Consider the following 21,374-nt stretch of genomic DNA (forward strand, 5'->3'; position numbering starts at 1 on the left):
AGTAATGATTTTAAAAGACATAGATAAAACATTTAGTCATATGGGGTTTTTGTTTTTTGGTTGTTGTTGTCATAAAACTCACACAATAAAGCTTCAAATCACTGGAAACTTGGAAGAGAAGCCTGGATTACTACTTGTCAGGGATGTGGCAGAGAAGGATACCTATTCAAGTACAGGCTAGACTAGAAGTAACACTCTGAGACTCTTCCACCCTCTGACATTCTATGGTTCTATAACTTACTTCCACAGACTCAGGCACATAAAAATTAAGCATGCTGGCTCAAAAGAAGACTGAAAAGACAATCTCATTCTATCCCTCTGCTGAGGTGAAAGGCCCACAAATGTATTCACATTGCACATATTTTCATACTTTTGGGATGTACTGATAAGTTATGCTTATTTTTTCCCTCTTTTTAGTCTTTACTCTATCTGCTATATAGGATGGCTCTCTGAGAGGGGAAGTGGGAGGAATACTGGGGAAAACTATGGTAATATAAAAAGATACAAAATATATCAATATGAATTTATTTTAAAAAATAATTACACATGCTACCTACTTGATTTCTATGGGAAACATTAGTTAGAAAGTATGTGTAAGTCTGAGTGTATCACACACACACATTCAAGCTTGTTCTTTCTCTCAGATATAACTCTCCTAAACTGAATCTAAAGGTATTTATGGTCAAATTGTTGTCCTTGTCTGTTCTCTAAAGTATACCGTAAAAGGACCACTCAATATACAGGACTAAAAGATGGGGTGCTAATGCTATTTCAAGAATGGGTAACTCATGGGGTAAAGGAGTTCCTTCAATGTTTTTCCCATAAGACACAGTACTTCCTAAACTTGTCTCCCTTACAGGAAGTCTGTCTTCCTGGAAGGACCCTGTCCTAATCACATAGGCTACCAGCATGATTTTCACCTTGAAACTAAACTGAGAAATTAGGCTGACGCTACAAAAAATTAGGTGACTGAGGAAGAAAAGAGGGTCCTACAAGAGATCGAAGTCCAAGGCACTTGACCTCTCTAGCAGGATAAGTTGTGGGGAAGAGGATGTGAAAGGAGGAAAAGCACAACAGCTACTAAAATTGGACACAGGGTGTCCACTTGCCGGGGCTAGACGGCCAGCAACGGGAAAAGCTTGGCCCTCTTCTCTGTGTCAGATTAATGTAAGACCACAAGTATATGGATATTCCTCTCCACCTTGTTCTGACAGCCTATCAATGAAGCAAAGTGATGACTGGCTGCCATACGTAGAACAAAGAAAGAAACCGAAAGGAGGGCAATCAAGCCCAGTCAATCACTTTTGATTTCAACCTTGCAGCCCCAATCCCCAAGCTTCTCCAAAGAGAAGACAGGGAAAGTAAAAAGGGAAGAAGCACAAAAAAGGAAGGAAAAGCAACAGTGGCTACCCTGATCCTTGGGACCATATGTCAAGATTATCCTATAGCAAACCATCAGCTTCAGGAGCTAACAGATCCACCTTGTTCATATGTAAACACAGCACGACACCGAAAGAAAAGATTACTGGGTGTAGGGCTGCCCTAGGGCCCTACGGAAAATATTACAGTAGAGAGGATATGTAGGCAGGCAAGGGACTGCCATGGGACCCAGAAATACCACCCGAGATAAGGGGGAGGAATGAGAGTAAGAATCAATAAATCTTAACCTCATTCACAATGATCTGGAGCTCTTATTAAGTAAATTAATTTAAGTTAATTTAACTCGATCATGACTCCCGATCACAGTGATTTAGTGAGGGGGAAATTGCATTAGGAAAGGCCATGCTCACTAGATAGAAGAACGGAAGAAAATTAGATCCACTTAGCAATGTGAATTAATATGGAAATAGCAGGTGTAAATTTAACCTTATCGAGAGAGTGAAAATTATCTTCATAAATTTGTAGAAATAGCCCCCAAGTTGCTTATAAATCTATTTAAAACAAAAATATTACAAAAAGTGCAGTAAAATTAATTTAAAATATACTTCTAGCTATTGCCTCCAGAAAAGTCAGCAGCAGGGTGAAGTTTAATGCAATCCCACAGCAAAGGGATTAGCCCTGGGAACCAATGGCCTCCTTTGAGACTCATCACTTGTAGACTATCCTTTACTAGCATTAGGCTAGCAATTTGGGATGCTTTCTACCCATACCCTCCTACCACTAGTGAAACCCAAAGTACCCCTTGGGGCTCTTTCACCCAGAAGCTCTGCTGACAGGTCATGGTTCTAGGACCATTAAACCTCAGCATAAATACTACTGACGGCAGGATATGCAATGGCCAGGGAAAGAGTAGCTGCCTTATCTACCTACAGCACTAGAACCACCTGCCTGTGACAACACCTTGGAAGCCTAAGAGGGACATTCTCTCTTCACAGGCTCAGGTGACTATACTCGGATCTTTAGGAAAAAGAAGTTGAACAGATACCTGAAGGATTTTTTAAGTCAAGGGTTCTGAACATGGGATCCATGATCTTTTTTCCCCATAAAATATTTTGATAAAAATATTTCAACAGAAGTGATTTCCTTTTTAATTCTACATATTTTAATCTATGCAAGTCTTAAAAGACCATTATTCTGAGAAATGGTCCATGACATAAAAATGGTTTCTAAGAGCCCCTGCTTTAGAGGGACCTGGGGTTTGGACAAATCTACTCTCCTGCTCTCCTTAAATCAGGTTCAACTCATTTATCACAGAGGTGGCTATTCTACCACTCCAGGCCCAAGCTTAGTGATGGCTGGCTCAAAGCAGACATTATCAGGTTACTAGATGGTACAGGACACAGATGTGGCTAGGATTATGAGAAATAGCCACTTTCCAGGCTGGGTATGAGTTATCAACCAAAGGACAAGGGGAAGTCCTTGGAGACAAATATATTACATGGATATCTGACCCAAGCTAACAGGACAACTGAGGAGGAAAATGAATTTGTTTTCGCCGTATCTCATATTCCTTCCTCATATAGCCAATGCACAATAATATGACGGTAGAACCCAATCCTATAATCAGAGATTATAACTTCTTTCCTCCACCATTTTCCATTAATAAGAAGACAGCTCTCACTCAGCAGACCTTCAAAGCAACCCAGAGGTCTAGCCTCTATGGCCTAGAGCAAAAGCTGTAGTAAAAATTGCAGATGTGGAAGCAGCATCACTAGGGAAATCCATTTTCTGCCCTGTGTGACACAGAAAAAGGAGATCTCTAGATCAGGAAGAAGCTGTATCAATGTATTCTCCAACAAAAATCAAAGGTTGGAGTTCTCCCCAGGATCTAGACAAGATCGTTGAGAGCTAATGAGACTAACTTGCCTCCCAATATAAACTGTTCTTCCCACCCACCCCTACTCTCTCTCTCTCTCTCTCTCTCTCTCTCTCTCTCTCTCTCTCTCTCTCTCTCTCTCTCACACACACACACACACACACAAACGCGCGCAAGTGTGCACACACACACACACACACACACAGAAGGAATGCACAGGTGCATAAAAGCAGGGTTTTGGAAACTGAGTTATGAGAAAAGGGCCCTTATGTTCCTTTCCTCTAATCGTTAGCTGCTGAAACTTGGTCAGGCTGATGCAAATTCAGATTACCTCACTTTCTTTTAGCATCAATTGGAGGGATTTGTTCTGTCTTTTAAGTATTTCCAAAAAGTACCAGAGTGAAGAATTAAAGAGTACTCAGTGTATGGAACCCTGAAATTGCTGGAAAGATGGTTAGGGTGGCAGGAGGGTAGAAGGATGGAGAACAGAAGCTTGATTTTTATCTCCTTTAAATATCAACATATTGACCATGGAGATGGACACATAGATTTCAAGAACTGATGTCTATGCCCAAGTTTCTCCAATTCTTCTCTGTAACGTGATCTTTGGAGAGACTGAGTGGGCAATGAATGGGGAAGGAAGGAGAGAGGAAAATGAAGGAGGAAAGAAAGAAATACCAAGGAGAAATTCATCTTCTTATGACTTCATCAGGGACAATTCCATAGGGGATAAAGTTCTTTGCTCACTTCCTATCCTTGAACAGCTAGAGGGAATTGCCACTTTTGACTACAGCCAGCACCTCCAACCCACCAGCCTGCTAACAAGATTACTAATGAGTCTTCCTTTTTTAAAAGTATGTTTGGTGTAGAAAGTGCTAAACAAACAGAAAAATCAAGCAATTCTCCAGCTAATGAACTGTAGGGTTTAAAAAGTTCCCCATATGGTCTGCTCAGAGTCAAAATATATTTGGCACCTGGGGCCCAGTTCTCCCCCTTCCCTAGAGATGACCAGGATAGCACCTTGCTGTGATTCTGAAGAAAAATGAGTGAACAAAATATCAGTCTGGTGCTCAGCTCTCTTACCTGGATGCTGCAAGCCGCCTGGCTCTCCATGAAGAACTGGGAATGTTGAAAGGTGGAAGACTGAATGGAGATGGAAAATTCTTCTTCACTATCCTGTAACGGGTCTTAATCACTTTGTTGGATGGAGAAGTCCGTAAGGCATGTAAACTTGCTGCTGGAGAAAAAAGGAGACAGGCCAGGCCAATGTCAAAAAAAAAAAGGGGGGGGAAATGCACAGAGGAGCCCCACCTGACAGTTGATTTCAATCAATCAATCAATCAATCAATATTTCTTAAGCGTTTACTATGTGCGGGGCACTGTACACTGGCAATACAAATAAAAAGCAAAATTACTCCCTGCCTTCAAGAAGCTTACATTCTAATGTATATGTACACAAATAAGTATACACAAGATACATACAAAATATATATATATATATATAAAAATATGTGTATATATATATATATATATATATATATAAATAAAAAACCTCAAAAGACAAGGCACTATTATAGTTGGGGGAACTGAGAAAGGACTCTTACAGAAGGTGGCTTTTGAGAGGTCTGAAGAAAATCAGGAATTCTCGGAAGAAAAGCATATGAGGCATGGGAGTTGGCCGTTACAAAGGCACAGAGACAGGAGACAGAGCACCCTCTGTAAGGAATGGCAACTGGGACGGTGTAGGCAGCCACGTAGCATAATGGATAAAAAGCTGGTCTTAGAATTAGGAAGATCACAGTTCTAATTCCTACCTTAAACACATTATGCCCATGTGTCTCTAGGGAAGTCATTTAATCTCTCTGTGCCTCCTTTTCTGTTAAAGGGTTTTGATGGTCTCTAAGGTCCCTTCCAGCTCTAAATATATAGTCCTATGCCTGAATCACAGAATGTATGGAGGGAAGTAATACAAAAGAAGACTGGAAAGACAAGAAAGGGAGAGGTTATGAAGAGGGGTAAATTACAAATAGAGGAGTTTATATTTGATCTTAGAGGTAATGGGGAGCCAAAGGCATTTACTAATTAGAATATGATACGGTCAGCCTATGCTTTAGGAAAATCATTTTGGAAACTGTGTGAAGGATGTACTGGAGTACAGACTTAAGGCAGGGGGACCAAGTAGGAGGGTTTTAAGAAGTAATAAGGGCCGAACTTGGGGTGATGGTAGAATGAGTGGACAGAGGGATTACGGAGAGAGATGTTGTGGAGGTAAAAATGATAAGATTAGGCAACAGATTCTATACTTGGGAGAACTAAAGAAAAAAGGCAATAAGTATATCTCACAATGGGAATCTAGGTGATTAGAAGGACAATAATGTTGATAATAATAGAGAAGTTAGGACTGTTAGAGTAGGGAAGAAGATAATGTTTTGGATACACTGAGCTTGAGATGTGTGCAGAACAAATGAATTCATGAATAAATGAGCATTTAGTAAATGTTCACTGGGCACCAAGCACTGTGCTGAGGGCTAGAGACAAATACAAAAGCAAAAAGAGTCCTTGACCGCCAGGAGCTTATATTCCAATAGGAGAGATAATACATAAAGGGTCTGGAAAGTTACAGGGATGATAAATGAAACCATAAGAGAACAGACTGAAGGGTTTTCTAGTGGCAATGCCAGTATTGATTTGACAATGGTTCCAGAACTTAAAAGAGGAAAGGGTGAAGGAAAGGGCAGCATGGGAGAGATGGTTAACTAAAGCCTGGCTTGATGTAGCGGTCTACGTAAGGCACTCACCCATCAGGATAGTGGCATTCCAGGGCTCCTAGAAATGAAAGAGATACCTTCCAGAGCACAGTCTCTGGCCCAGGCAGGATATCTAGCTCAAAATGCCTTATAAATATTAAATACCTAGTATAAGCCAGATACTGTGCTAAGTAATTTACAAATAATATCTCATTTGATATGCATGACAACTCTGAGAGGCAGATGATATTATCCCCATTTTACAGCTGAAGAAACAGAGGCAGGCAGAGGTTAAATGATTTGCCCAGGACCACACAGCTATTAAGGGTCTGAAGCCAGATTTGAACTTCGTCTTCCTGACTCCAGTCCTACTTGCACAGTGATAACGTGGAACTATTCCAGGAAAGAAATACTAAGACGGATATAGAGACCAGGAAGTCATCTGAAGAGACCTCATAACTGAAACCAAAGGACCTGATGAGATCATCGGCTAAAAGACTAAATAAAGTAAAGGGAAGAGAGCCCAGGAGAAGCCCTTGGGGCAACACCCTTAGTTAGTGTATGTGACAAGGATCAAAGGAGACTTGATTGGAATCTCAAAAACCCACAGAAGAGAGAATATTCTAGAGGCAAAGGTCAGTAATAATTACTGCAAAGAGATCAAAACTAACAGAATCTAATCAGAAGATTTTTTGTTTTTTGATGAGGCAATGGGGATTAAGTGACTTGCCCAGGATCACACAGCTAGTAAGTGTCAAGTGCCCAAGGCCAAATTTGAACTCAAGTCCTCCTGACTCCAAGGCTGAAGCTCTATCCAATGTGCCACCTACCTGTCCCATAAGAAGAATCTTAACCAGAATAAATGTAAAGTCTTGCATCTGAGCACAAAAAATAAATAAATAATAATTCTGCAAATATAAAGTGGGGGAGCCATGAACAGATAGCAATTTTTCTGTGGTGACCAAAAAGTTAAAGCAATCATTAAGAGGGGCTTAGATTCGAGAAACAGGTAGGCAATCCCACAGTACCATATCCTTATAAAATCTCATCTTAGAACTGGGTTTCTTCTAGGGCATCATAGTTTAAGGACATTGATAAACTAGAATATCCACCAAAAACCAAGTACACTGAAGAGCCTGGTATCCACGACATGTGAAGATCAGTTAAATATATTGAGCACATTTAGCCTGAAGAAAAGAAGACTCAAAAGGGACATTGCTGCTATGTTCAGTCAACACAAAGAACTACCACATGGAGGAAAATTTAGACTTTTTCTGTTTAGCCCAAGAAGGCAAAACTAACAGCAATGGGTAGAAGTTGCAAAGAGGCAAATTTAGGTTTGGAATCAGGAAAAACTTCCAAATAGTTAGAGCTGTCTAAAAGTGGAACAACGTTGGCTGGAGAGGTGAGAGGTTCTGTCTCCTAGAGGGTCTTCAAGCAAAAACTAGGTGACCACTTGTCCAGTATGTTATTATGGGGATACTTTGGGGGGGAGGGGTAGGCAACGGAGTTAAGTAACTTGCCCAGGGTCACACAGCTAGTAAGTGTCAAAGGTCTGAGGCTGGATTTGAACTCAGGTCCTCTTGACTCCAGGGCTGGTGCTCTATCTACTGTGTCACCTAGCTGCCTGTTGTGGGGATTATTTCATTGTGGGCTGGACAGCCAATGAGGTCCCCCCCTTCTGACTCCCAAATTCTTTGATTCTATGAAGAATAAGGATTGAGAAAAGGCCCTTGGATTTAGAAATTAAGAGAGCACTGATAACTTTGGACAGAAAATTTTCAATGGAATAATGAAGCAAGAAGCCTGAAGAGCCTCTAGAAGAGAAGTAGAAGCATCAATTACATACAGTTTTTTCTAGGAGTTTAGCTGAAAAGGGGAGATGATAAGAGCTAGCCATGATGGTAGAATCTAGTGTAGGGGTGGGGAATCTTTGGCCTTGAGGCCACAAGGAAATAATAGATAAGGGGAGATTAAGGATTAGTAGGAAGGAATGTGAGTAGGGATGAAAAGTTGGTGTTCCCAGGTGAGGAGGTAGAGAGAGTTCTGTAGGAGGCTTGAGGAAAGGAGAATGTTTGTATTCTCCTAGTTAGTGGAACAGCAAATCCACAGGGAACGACTAGATGGACTCCCTTGTTGCACTGCAGCTTCAGTTGGAAACAGGCAACATAAACTTGCAGTGAACACAGGCAGCATAGTTTTTATAATTTGTCCAGGTCCATTCAGCAGCATATGAGGAGACGAGGCTACTAACTAAGCCAGGGTTGAGATTTCCCAAGGTGTGATCAGCAATAGGACAATGGAGCAAGTGACTCAGAATTCAAGATTATGTAAGAGTACAACTTAAGAAGGAGTATGGCCAGAGCAGGGGTGATGGCCTGCAAAAATACTGGGGTGGGAGTAAGTGGTGTCTGGAGGCCACAGTGAGGAAGAAAAATAGGGTCAGGATTGTAAGGCGTATAGAGATGGAACAATAAGATAAAAGAATTTCTAATTTCTTGAACATGAATTGCAACACTTGTGGGTGAAGGCAAGATCAAGTGTAAGACCACCTTGTGAGCAGCTGAGGTGGAGAGTGAAGGATTAGGAGTGAAAAATTAGATTAAGTACAATGGGAAATTAGGATATTGGGAGAAACTTACACATATATAGTATGAATATAGGATTTTGGGCAGAGAGGAAGATTGAGTCAAGCACTGAATTCATTGAGAAAGGAAGTAGAATGTCCTGGATTTCAGTTTGCCTCTCAAGTCAGTGGACAAGGCACTCTGACTATTCAATTACAAAGATCTGCTTCTGGGAAAAGGTGAGATCACTGCAACCACTGAATCAGAAGACTGTGGACTTAGAAGTAGATTTGTCCAGAGATGATTCCTCCAATTCTTTTTATTTCATACTCACTGATCTCTTGAGGTACCTGCCCTGGAAGAAAGAAAAGTCTGAACAGAGCTCTAGCCTGATAACAGCTGGACGGCAATTTTCAAGTGTAGAAGCCAGCAATACCTTGGGGAAGTGGAAGTGCTAACTCTTCCTCTTATCCAATTATTAAATAAGAATTTTGGATTCCTTAAAATAACTCTATCCCCTCCCTTAAGATTTAGGATGATAAAGTTTAGGATGTATCCAAGGACTGATAAAATTCAAATAATTATGGAATATCGGAGCTGGAAGGGTCCTTAGAATAAAGAATAGAATATGAAAACTAGAAGAAACCAAAGATCATCTAATCCAGAAGTTCCCAAACTTAATTTGGCCTACCAACCCCTTATCAAAAAATAGAAAATACTCAGTACCCCTCTAGAAATGTACTTTCTTTAACTCTTTAGCACTTTTTAAACTTTGTGTCATTTCAAAAAATATATAAAATATATTTTTTAAAATGATGCATCTTCAATTTAATAATTTATTGTAAATTTTTGGGTATTTTCCTGCATTGAAATTTTGATGACACAATATTGTGTCATGTAACCATACAGTATTGTATTACAAACATGTCGTTACACACACATATTCCTGCCCATGCATGCTGGACTTCCTGACAATGTGTGACACACTCAGCTGCCAACACTTGCTTGTTAAGACCTGTTTGCTGACTTGACCACTGATAGATTATAACTTGCATTTTGTGTGTTTATTTGGAAAACAATATAATCACTATGACTTTAACTCTGTTACGCAATAGATGAAACATGTATGAATGATTTTTCAAAGTTTTCTTCTCTTTTTTCCTTATGCTTCCACAGCCCCCTTATTTTTATTCAATACCCCTTAATTGCACCCAAAGCTACTACCACCCCCTCATCATTCCAGTGTCCCCCAGGGGGCGGTACTGCCCACTTTTGGAACCTCGGATCCAATCCCTTTCTTTTACAGGAGAGGAAAATGAGACTCAGAGAGAAAATAACTTGCCCAAGGTCACAAAGCAATTTAAATGGTCAACTAGTATTACATCCCAGGGTTACTGACTCTGAGTTTATGCTTATTTTACTCTGCTCCTCCCAGCTAGGAGTGATGGTTGAGTGTCTATCTGGTTTCCTCTATAATAGTTGAAGAAATGGAGACACTTCGGGAGGGAGCACTGTCTTTAAGTTCACCAATTTCCCACAGTCTCACTAGAGCAGCTCAGGTCATGTGAGAGGGTAGTGGCCTTATAAAGAGCACCTTTCTCTTACCAGAGAAGGACCAAAAACCCAGTCATGCTCAGAAGAAATTTATGCATTTAATCATTTTAGTTTTCATAACATTTTGCAGTGTGACATACACACCTGCATTTTTTTCTTTGCTGAATGTTTCATGCAATTAACAGGGATCAGATTTGCCTGGGTACCCCTCCACTTGATAGCCAGCAATTTCTCCATAGCTTCAAGGAACGTATCTAATTGCCTGACTTTCATAATATACAGCTATAACTACCCAGATAATTAAAGCTAACACTGCACGCTGGAACTCAAGTGCCTAGCTTCTAATAACTGATTTAAAAGCCGAATTGTTCCTGTTGGAAGCCCTCAGATTCAAATTACTATGTAGGACTCAGGGGAAGGGCCCAGCTCTGCCAACAAGATTTCACCTCTACCCAGCCAGCATAGAGTCTATGGACAGGACGAACATCATCACCAGCAGCAGTAGCAGCACCAATGGCAGCTGCTGCCATGTTGAGTTGGGCCCTGTACAAACAGTGTGGACTCAGACAGAATAAAAAGGGACTACAGAGACACAGGTGGAGTCAGAGTGGGCCCCCTGCCTTGGATTCTCTCTCTCTGCTATCACAATGTTATATTTTGGTAGTGTCTCACACTCAGTGGCTAGGGAATTACAAGTAAAGAAATACGGTAGTTATCTGGTACTAAAAACACATGAGGCTCCTGCAGACACCAACACCTCAGAAGCTCTCTGTGTCACCTTGGTCAGTATGGTGATCTTCTGGAAAACACAAAATGTCAAAGCCAGACCTGACTTTAGATAACATCTAGCCTAACCAACTCAACAGGAGAGATGAGGAAACTTTGAAAATCCAGAGGGGGAAGTAATTTGACCAACTGATTTTACTGACATATAAATATTTCATTTTGTTGAGTAGTACACAATATGACCACTTACTAGGGATAATGAAATGATATAATCATTAAGCAAAAGATTCAATTAGATAACCTCTTAAGAGTCCTTCCAATTTAGGGGTTCAATAATTTACTTCGGGATTAGACACAAGCACTGTATCCCCATCAGGACCACTCGAGCCCTATTCCTACAGAAAGCCAACCACCACCAAACAAGTACAATAATAATCAGAGTATTTTTTACTCTGTTTACAATCAACCCTTGAGGCATGTATTGAAAATATTATTATTTCCATTTTACATATAAAAAAACTGAAGCTGAGGAAATGGAACTAATTTGCCTAGGAAATTGTAGAGTCATCACTTTTGAATCTAGGTCTCTTGACTCTTAAGTGGAATCCTTTTAAAAACTATACTATTTTACCTACTAAAATAATGTTTGATATTATTATTGTTAATAATAATCACAATCACAATAGTAATAATGCCTGACATTTATATAGTGTTTTAAGGTTTGCAAAACACTATATATATAAAACACATCTGATCCTCACAATTCTGTGAGGTAGGTACAATTATTATCTTCATTTTACAGGTGAAGAAACTTGGACAGAGTATAAGCAACTTGCCCAGGGTCATACAACTGGGAAATGTCTAGGATTAGTCAGTTCTTCCTGACTCTAAGTCTAGAACTCTTGCACTCAATAATTTTATTTGACTTAGGTACAATATGTATCATTCTTATTTGACAGATAATGAAACTGAACCTCTGAAAAGTTAAATGATTTTCCCATGGTCACACAACTAGTAAATATTAAAAGTGAAATGTGAACCTGGGTCTTCGTCCTGATTCCACATCCAAAAGGCTATACAGACTATACACAATGCCTCTCAACAAAGTCAACACGCATAATGGCCATCATGACTGAAATAGTCTAAGGTAAGCAATGAATCATGAGAGGTCCTTGTGCATATACAAATGGGAAGAAGGTAAGGGAGAATCGCTTCTTTCATCAAGGAGGGAAAAGCTGAGTTATGTCTCCACCAAAAAGGCTGTGTTCTACTCTACCTGCAGGGAAGCCTTCTGATTCTTTATCTTTGGTAACAAATTCACTTTTGCTAAATTCTTTACAAGTGCCTTTAAAATGCTCCACAACTCACACTGAGAGAGATTAATCACGTGACCTCAATAAACTAGGTCCAGAGAGCCTAAGAAACATGCCTGGTTTTGCATAGGAAGTCAGGGTCAGGACTGGAACCCATTGATATGGGTTATATAATCTTTGGATCCTTCTGGAATGCATGAGATATTCTTGCTTCTCCATGGTCTTCCACATCTACTTCACTAGAATCTCAGCTCATGGTCACAGACTCATATAATGTCAAAGCTAGAAAAGGCTTTAGAGAACATCCAGGCAAGGGTTTCTTAATCTGAGGCCTCTGGACCCTGTGCTATACATATGTGTATATATAACAGAGATAACATATATTTAAATTATGTATGTTCTACATACACACATATTTATATTAAATATATGCATTATCATTTCCCAGAGGGGGGTGTTCCATAAATTTGGATGGGAAAAAATTATATCTTTATTTTCATTATTCACTAACTGAAATATAGCATTTCATTCAATTATTTCAAAATGTTTTTCTGAGGAATCACCAGACTGCCAAAGAAGTCATGATACAACAAAAGTTAAGAATTGATGATTTAGGGGCAGCTAGGTGGCACAGTGGATAAAGCACCAGCCCTGAAGTCAGGAGGACCCGAGTTCAAATCCGGCCTCTGACCAAACACATAACACTTACTAGCTGTGTGACCTTGGGCAAGTCACTTAACCCCAATTGCCTAAAAAGCAAAACAAAGAAACAAAACCAAAACAAACAAAAAAAAGAATTGATGATTTAGGTCAATCCTATCATTTTAAACATGAAGACGCCCGAAGAAGGAAGACAATACAGTCTCACAGGAAGAGTACTAGCACTGGAGTGAAATGACCTGGGCTCAGCTACCACCTTGAGACTTACTACCTGTGTGACTTTGGCCTAGGTCTTAGTTTCCTCATCTGTAAAATAAAGCAATTGGGTTAGATGATATCTGAAATTGCTGCCAATTCAAACTCTATGATCCCTAAATCCATGCCTTTTCACTGGCCATCCCCTATGCCTGGAATGCTCTCCTTCCTCACCTCAATCTTCTAGTTTTCTTGGCTTCCTTCAAGATTCAGCATTATTCCCATCTTCTGAAAGAGTTCTTTCCCGATCTTTGTCCCACCACCCTCATCCACTGCTGGTACCTTCCTTCTCAGAGTATCCCTCACTCCCATTTACAATGTATATATTTCATATGTACATAGTTGTCTGCATGTTGTTTCCCCCATTAGAATGTGAGTACTCTGAGGGCAGGAATTATACTTTTGTCTTTCTTTGTATCTCAGGCACTTACCACAGTAGCATATAGGAAGCACTTCGCAAATGATTGTTCACTGATTTTTGACTGTTTAACCATGCTTTGATTCATGTCATTGATAAAAATGAAAAGTATCAAGCAGAGGCCCTTCCCCTCCTTGGCATTCCACTAAAAATTTAACACCAAATCCTCTTCCAAGGTGACACCAAATACCCTCTTCTCTGCATTTCCTCTTCATTTCATATCACTCAGATGCCTTCTGCCATTTTCTCCCCTTTCATCCCATCTCACACAAATAGATGGCCCTACTCTTTACCAAGGCAAAACCTACTAAATGCACAAGCAATCCCATTCTAGCTCATCCTCCAGCAAATCGCTCTCTCTGTCAAACCTACTCCTTCACTTGTCTTCAACTGCTTCCTGTCCACTGGCTCCTTCCCCACTGCCTATAGAAATGCCCACTGTCTCCCCAGTCTCAAAAAACCCATCACTTAATCTTTCTATCTCCACTATCATTCTTTATCCTTTCTGTCTTTTGTGGTTAAATGCCTTGAGAAGAAAGTCTATAATATGGGTTCCTCCACTTCTTACAATCCAGCTTCTGATCTCATCATTCCACCCAAACTGCTCTCTCCAAAGTGAACAATGATCTCCTAATTACCAAATACCATGGTCTTTTCTCCATTCTCATTCTCCTTGACCTCTCTGAAGCCTCTGATATTGCTGATCACCCAATATCTCCTTGATATGTTCTTCTCTGTAGGTTTCTGGGATGTCACTCACTTCTGATTCTCTTTCTACCTATCTGACCACTCCTCATTTGCCTTTGCTAGGTCTTCATTTATGTCACACTAGCTAACTGTGGGTATCTGACAGGACTCTCTCCTGAGCCCTCTTTGTTTCTCCCTCGATAATATTTCACTTGGTGATCTTTTGGCCTTATCATCTCTATGCTGATAATTCTCAAATCTACCTATCCTGCCCTAGCCTCTCTGCTGATCTCCAGTCTTGCATGTCCAACTGCCTTTCAGACATTTTGAACTGGATGTCCTACAGACATCTTAAAGTCAATACATCCAAAACTGAACTCATTACCTTTCCCTCTAAACTCTCCCCCTCTCCCAACTTCCCTATTACCATCCAGGGCACCAACATCCTCCGAGCCACCCAGCCCCATAACTTAGGAGCCATCTTGTGCTCCTCCCTGTTTTGCACCCCCCATATCCAATCTGTTGCCAAGACCCACCAATTTCACCTTTACAACATCTGTCAATTATGACCTTTTCTGTCCTCTGATATTGCCACCACATAGGGAAGCCATCATCACCTCATGCCTGGACTATTGTAACAGACCGTTGGTTGGCCTATATGCCTCACATCTTACCTAACTACAGGATCAAATAACAAAATCTTCTGTTCAGCACTCAAAGTCCTTAATAATCTGTGCATCACTCCAACCTTTCCAGTCTTCTTACACTTTACTCCTCAATACACACTCTTCCATCCAGTGACATTGGCCTTCTGGCTGTTCCTTGAATAAGATACTTCATCTCTTAGCTCCCCGCATTTTTTCTGGATATTTCCCCATGCCTGGAATGCTTTCCCTTCTCATTTCCCCCTCCTGGCATCTCAAGTGCCACCTAAAATCTCATTTTCTATAAGAAGCTTTTTTCCCAATCCTTCTTCTATTGCCTTCCCTCTGTTCATTATTTCTCATTTATTCTGTGTGTATACTTGTTTGTACATACTTGTTTGCTTGTTTTCTCCCCCATTAGACTGTGAGCTCCTTGAGGGCAGGGACTGTCTTTTGCCTTTCTTTGGATCCCCAACACGTAGATAGTGCCCAGCAAAGAGTAGGTGCTTAATAAAAGATTACTGACTAACTCTTCCCAGTTATTCTAAATCCACCTGACTGTACTATCTAACCCACCTCTCTCCACCTTGTCCATAAGTATAGCATACGACAATAAAATTCTTGCAGAAATCTTGATACGCTTTCTCTGATCTGCCAATTCAAGTTCAATTCTTTTTTTTGGGGGGGGGGTAATGTGGTTACTAGACTGGCATGACCTATTTTTCATGAAATCAAATTGGATGTTTGTGAACACCACTTCCTTTCCTATATGTTCATAGGATCATAAATTTGGAACTGGAAGAAACCTTAAAGATCATCAAGTCCAACCCTCTCATTTTATAATCGAGGAAACAGAGGCTGAGAAAGGTTAAGTGGCTTGCATCAAACGGACAAATAAACCCAAATAAACTTCCTGGCTACAAAGTCCAACACTCTTCTTCTTGCTGTTCAGTCATTTAGGCATGTCCAACTCTTCATGACTCTGTGGACCATAACACATCAATAAGGTCCATGGGGTTTTTGTGACAAAAATATTAGAGTGGTTTGTCATTTCCTTCTCAGTGGATGGATTAAGGCAAAGACACCATCTGCATTGTCAGTAAACTCTAAAAACACCTAGGCCTTACCATCTGCTGCTGAATTTTCCTCTACATGTTGTCACCACTTATTGGAATGTAAGCATCTTGAGAGCAGAGGTTATCTTGTTTTTCTTTTTAGCATCTAAGTATTTGACACATATAAGGGGCAGCTAGGTGGTACAGTGGATATAGTATTGGGCCTGGAGTCAGGAAGACTCATTCTCCTGACTTCAAATCTGGCCTCAGACACATTAACTGTGTGACCCTAAGCAAATCACTAAACCCTGTTTGTTTCACTTTCATTAACAGCAAAATGAGCTGGAGAAGGAAATGGTAAACCACTTGAGTATTTTTACCAAAAAATAAAAATAAATAAATAAATGGGTTCATGAAGAGTTGGACACGACTGAACAACAATGATGATGACAGTGACGATGACATCTGACACATGTAAGTCATTAATAAAGAGTTTTTCATTCATTTATTCATTCATATACCAAAGTTTGCTTCTCTTTGTTCCTGCCTCACTGGCCTGCTTTCTTTTTTCCTGGCTTATGAGTTCAACCCTATGATCCAGCCCTTCCAGGAAGCAATATTAAGTCCCACAGAAGAAAATTCTCAGTCCCCTAAAGTGGAGGGGAAAGAAAAGTGGGGTCAACAATGCAATAAAAGTTAGCTCCAAACTCTCCAAATTAATAGTTGCATTCCATCCCACTAAGGCAAAATGGTGAGTTTCCCTGGCTTACACAACTGACAGCTTATGAAGTACTAGAGAGGAGAAGAAAACAGAGGAAAATTGCTTGAATTTCAATACCACTGTCTAATTCCTCCATTTTAAAAATCTGAAATAATTAACACAAAATTGGTGGGATTTCTACTGAAATAAAATAAACAGAGAGAAATCATTTATCCTCTAAAAACTAGCAGGGTGTTACACTTAAGAAAGGAAAATAAAATTAGAAATTAAGTGCTTATTCTAAACCAAGAACTTCCAAAGTTAAGAATTCCCTCAAATTCTGGGTCAAGCTAGCACCAATTCTCAATGTTTATGAAGCATCACTATGCACCACAGGCCAAATGTGAATGATCTTTTATTTTGTTTTATTACAAAATACAGCCTTCTACTTATTACGGCCTATTTCCATCTCAGCTTATTCAATGGACAATACATGAAAGGCATAAAGCAGTACTTAAAAAAAGACTCAGTAACATAAACTTTGTGAGCCATCAGACTTGCCTATATCAATCAGTCAGCTCAACTGCCATATATTCTATGGAGAGTTCATGGACATGAACTTCTTCCCAAAATTATCTTTTCTTCCTCAGATCTCAAATGGCATTTGGTACTCTTCTTATAATTTGTCACATTTTTCTCTGAAGTTTAGTTATCTGTATCTTTTCCCCCTATTTACTAAGAAGCAGAAAGCTGATGCAGTGGATGCAGAACTGGGCCTGGAATCAAAAACACAAGTTCAAATACTAACTAGCTATGTGACCCTGGGCAAGTCATATAACCTACTTGACTTAATTTTCTTAACTGTAAAATGGATATCATAATAGCATGTACTTCCAAGGGTTGTTGTGAGGATTAAACAAAGATAATCATTGTAAAGTGCTTAGCCCAGGGCTTGGCACATGATAAGGACTTAATAAATGCTGGTTCACTTTCCTCCCTTCCTTACTAGACTAAAAGCTATATCAGGGCAGGGCTTATCTCATGTAGCTGTTTTACCACTTTCCTGATCTCCCCAACATACACAGTACAGCACAGAGCTTTACACATATTAGGGGCCCTAGTCAAACCCCAAAGCTGGATTACTTTTACCATTAGCCTTTTTTTGCTCCTACTAAAGTTCTGCCATATGGAGCCGGATGAAGTCACAAAATCAAGCTAACATGGTCTACTACATGTTTACTTTTGCTCTTCACCAGAAACGCCATCGACCTGCAAGAGTCCATCCACCGGTACCCTCTACTCCTCTGACTGGAAGGTGGAACCCAGAGCTCCTCCTAAATCCTCCAATTATGGTGAGTGCCCAGGACTCCACTTACAGGAGCCAAGATGGTGAAGTAAGCAGTAAATTGCCATAACTCGAGGCAGCCAGATGGCACAGTGGATAGAGCACCAGCCCTGGATTCAGGAGGACCTGAGTTCAAATCCGGCCTCAGACACATAACACTCACTAGCTGTGTAACTCTGGGCAAGTCACTTAACCCCAAATGCCTCAAAAAAAAAAACCTGCCATAACTCTCCTATATTCACCTCCAAACGATTATAAAAAATAGCATCCCAAAACAAATCCTGGAAAAGAAGAACCAGCAAAAAGACAAGGTAAAACAATCTTTGAGTCTAAGAAACTTGGAAGATTGGCAAGAAAGGTCTGTCTCACTTGGGTAAAAGGGGAAGGCAGTCTGGGATAGCATTCCAGAAAGCCAGCAGCAAGCCCCACCTCAGCAAACCAGTGGGAAATCCTGAGCCCCAGTGCGTTGCAGCAGGCAAATGCCAACACTAAGACCCCCCACCTGCCTCAGCATAGCCATACGAACAGGCAGACTCCAGCTATGCTTGAGCATAGCCATAAGCAAACAGGCAACCTTCAGTGGCCAGACTGCAATGGGCTTCAGTGTATCCCCAGGGAAACGCAGAAACACCCCACAGGCCTCAGAACACACCAGACACCACCACTAGGACCCCGGCTTAGCACCAGGTAAGATGCCAGACCCCTAAGTCTTCCAGCAGTACCAGCCATCCCTCATCCCACTCCCTTAGCACAGCACCAGATGTGAGGGCCTCAGGGTAACATCAGAGAAGCACCAGGTAAATAGCCAGGGCCTGCAGCTCCCAGCACAAAAAGTCTGATATACTGTCCCTTTTACCTCAGGCACAAAGCTCAATTTTAAAAGAAAAAGGCCAAAGAAGATGAACAACAACAAAAAAAACCCAACAACAACAACAGAAAGGAACTGACCAAAGAAAGTTATTATGGTGACAAGGAAGATCAAGACAAACTCAGAAGAGAACAAAAATGTCAAAACACCTATGCTGCAAAACCCCAAAGAAAAACGAGAAGTGGTCTCAAGCTCAGAAAGAACTCATGGAAAAGCTCAAAAAGAAGCTTAAAAAATAATATAAAGGAGGTAGGAGAAAAACTGGGAAAAGATATGAAAGTGATGCAGGAGAATTATGAAAAAAATGTCAATAGCTTAGAAAAGAGAAAACAACTACGTAAAAAGTAGAATCGGCCAAATGGAAAAAGCTATACAAAAATTTACTGAAGAAAACAAGTCCTTAAAAAAAGTAAAAAGCTAATTGAAGAAAACAACTCCTTAAAAGTTAGAAATGGGCAAGTGGAAGCTAATGACTCTAAGAGACATTAAGAATCAATCAAACAAATTTAAAAGCATGAAAAAAATAGATGAAAACACAAAACATCTCATGGGAGAAACAAATGACTGGAAAACAGATCCAGGAGAGACAATGTCAGACTTACTGGGCTACCTGAAAGCCACAACCAAAGGAATTATCAAGAAATTATCAAGGAAAACTACCCTGATGTTCTGGAGCCAGAGGGCAAAATAGGCATCCAAAGAATTCACCAGGTGGAGCCAAGATGGTGGAGTGAAAGCAGCAACTTCCTTGAGCTCTCCCTCAAACCCCTCCAAATACCTATAAAGATGGCTCTAAACAAATTCTAAGGCAGCAGAACCCACAAAAGGACAGAGTGAAACAAATTTCCAGCCCAAGACAACCTGGATGATTGATCAGAAAGGCATATTGTGCTGGGCAGGAGTGGAGCGCAGTGTGGCGTGGGCGCGCAGGGCACAACAAACCTGGAGGAGGCCTCAAAGGATTGAATCACAGGCAGCTGTGGCTGCTTCCAGACTCCTCAATCCACGAATGCCAAAGACAACTTAGAAGGTCAGTGGGAAAAGTCTGTTTGTGCGGTGCTGAGAGAGGAAGTCGGGGTCCCAGCTCCATTCCCCGGAGTGGGCAGCTGCTTCCTGAGCTTCCTGCCCACAGACTGAGGGGCAATCAAGTGGCTGATCAGAGGGGAACTGCAGGCATCTCTCTGCTAGTGCTGAAGCAGGAATCTCTTGCTTTTCCCGTGCTTGAATCTGGGTCACAGTTCTGGGCGGTGGTCCTGGGGTGAGGAGGACTGCTGGCATAGTGGAGAGGAAACATTCCTCACAGTTCCAGGACAGAAAGGAGTGCTTGTGGTCACTAAAGAGATCACAGCATATGCCAGGAAAGGAGTAAACACCTTGCCCCTTATCATACCACCTTGGAAGAACTGAAAATTTACAGGTCCCTACAAGTATCTCTGAAAACAGCTATTTAAACCCCCAAAGCTTAGGACAGTACATTCTCCACATTGGAAGCAGACTCTTACCTTAACAAAGAGTTTAAAATTCAAGTAATTGGCTGGGATCATGAGCAAGCAGCTCAAAAAGAGTCAGACTATATTATCTTACTTTGGTTACAAAGAAGATCAAAACATATAACCAGAAGAAGACAACAAAGTCTGAACTCCTACATCCAAAGCCTCCAAGAAAAATATAAATTAGTCCCAGGCCTTGGAAGAGCTCAAAAGGGATTTTGAAAAGCAAGCAAGAGAAGTAGAGGAAAAACTAGGAAAAAAAATGAGAGTGATGCAAGAAAATCATGAAAAACAAGTCAACAGCTTGCTAAAGGAGATCCAAAAAAATACTGAAGAAAATAACACCTTAAAAAATAGCCTAACCCAAATGCAAAAGAGGTCCAAAAAGCCAATGAGGAAAGAATGCCCTAAAAAGAAAATTGGCCAAATGGAAAAGGAAGTCCAAAAGATTACTGAAGAAAATACTTCCTTAAAAATTAGAATAGAGCAATTGGAAGCTAGTGACTTTATGAGAAATCAAGACACTGTAAAACAAATCCAAAAGAATGAAAAATAGAAGACAATGTGAAATATCTCATTGGAAAAACAACTGACCTGGAAAATAGATCCAGGAGAGAGAATTTAAAAATTATTGGACTATCTGAAAGCCATGATCAAAAAAAGAGCCTAGACATCATCTTTCAAGAAATTATCAAGGAAAACTGCCTGATATTTTAGAACCAGAGGGCAAAATAGAAATTGAAAGAATCCACAGATCTCCTCCTGAAAGAGATCCCCAAAGGAAAACTCCTAGGAATATAATAGCCAAATTCCAGAGTTCCCAGGTCAAGGAGAAAATATTACAAGCTGCCAGAAAGAAACAATTCAAGTACTGTGGAAACACAATCAGGATAACACAAGATTTAGCAGCTTCTACATTAAAGGACCAGAAGGCATGGAATATAATATTCTGGAGGGCAAAGGAGATAGGATTACAACCAAGAATCACCTACCCAAAACTGAGTATAATCCTTCAGGGGAAAAAATGGTCATTCAGTGAAATAGAGGACTTTCAAGCATTCTTGATGAAAAGACCAGAGCTGAATAGAA

The 21,374-nt window shown here is 40.5% G+C and overlaps 1 protein-coding gene across 1 annotated transcript in view; it reads right to left on the minus strand.

Moving 5' to 3' along the window:
- ZC3H3 (zinc finger CCCH-type containing 3) overlaps positions 1 to 21,374 on the minus strand; it is a 524,599-nt gene that overhangs the window by 260,755 nt on the left and 242,470 nt on the right. The window contains 1 exon segment of the mRNA XM_020995271.2: positions 4,340 to 4,493. Coding sequence (XP_020850930.1) covers positions 4,340 to 4,493 — 154 coding nt within the window.

Source organism: Phascolarctos cinereus, unplaced genomic scaffold, assembly GCF_003287225.1.
Source record: "Phascolarctos cinereus isolate Bilbo 61053 unplaced genomic scaffold, phaCin_HiC Scaffold_4;HRSCAF=312, whole genome shotgun sequence".
In the NCBI taxonomy this organism is placed as follows: Eukaryota; Metazoa; Chordata; class Mammalia; order Diprotodontia; family Phascolarctidae; genus Phascolarctos; species Phascolarctos cinereus.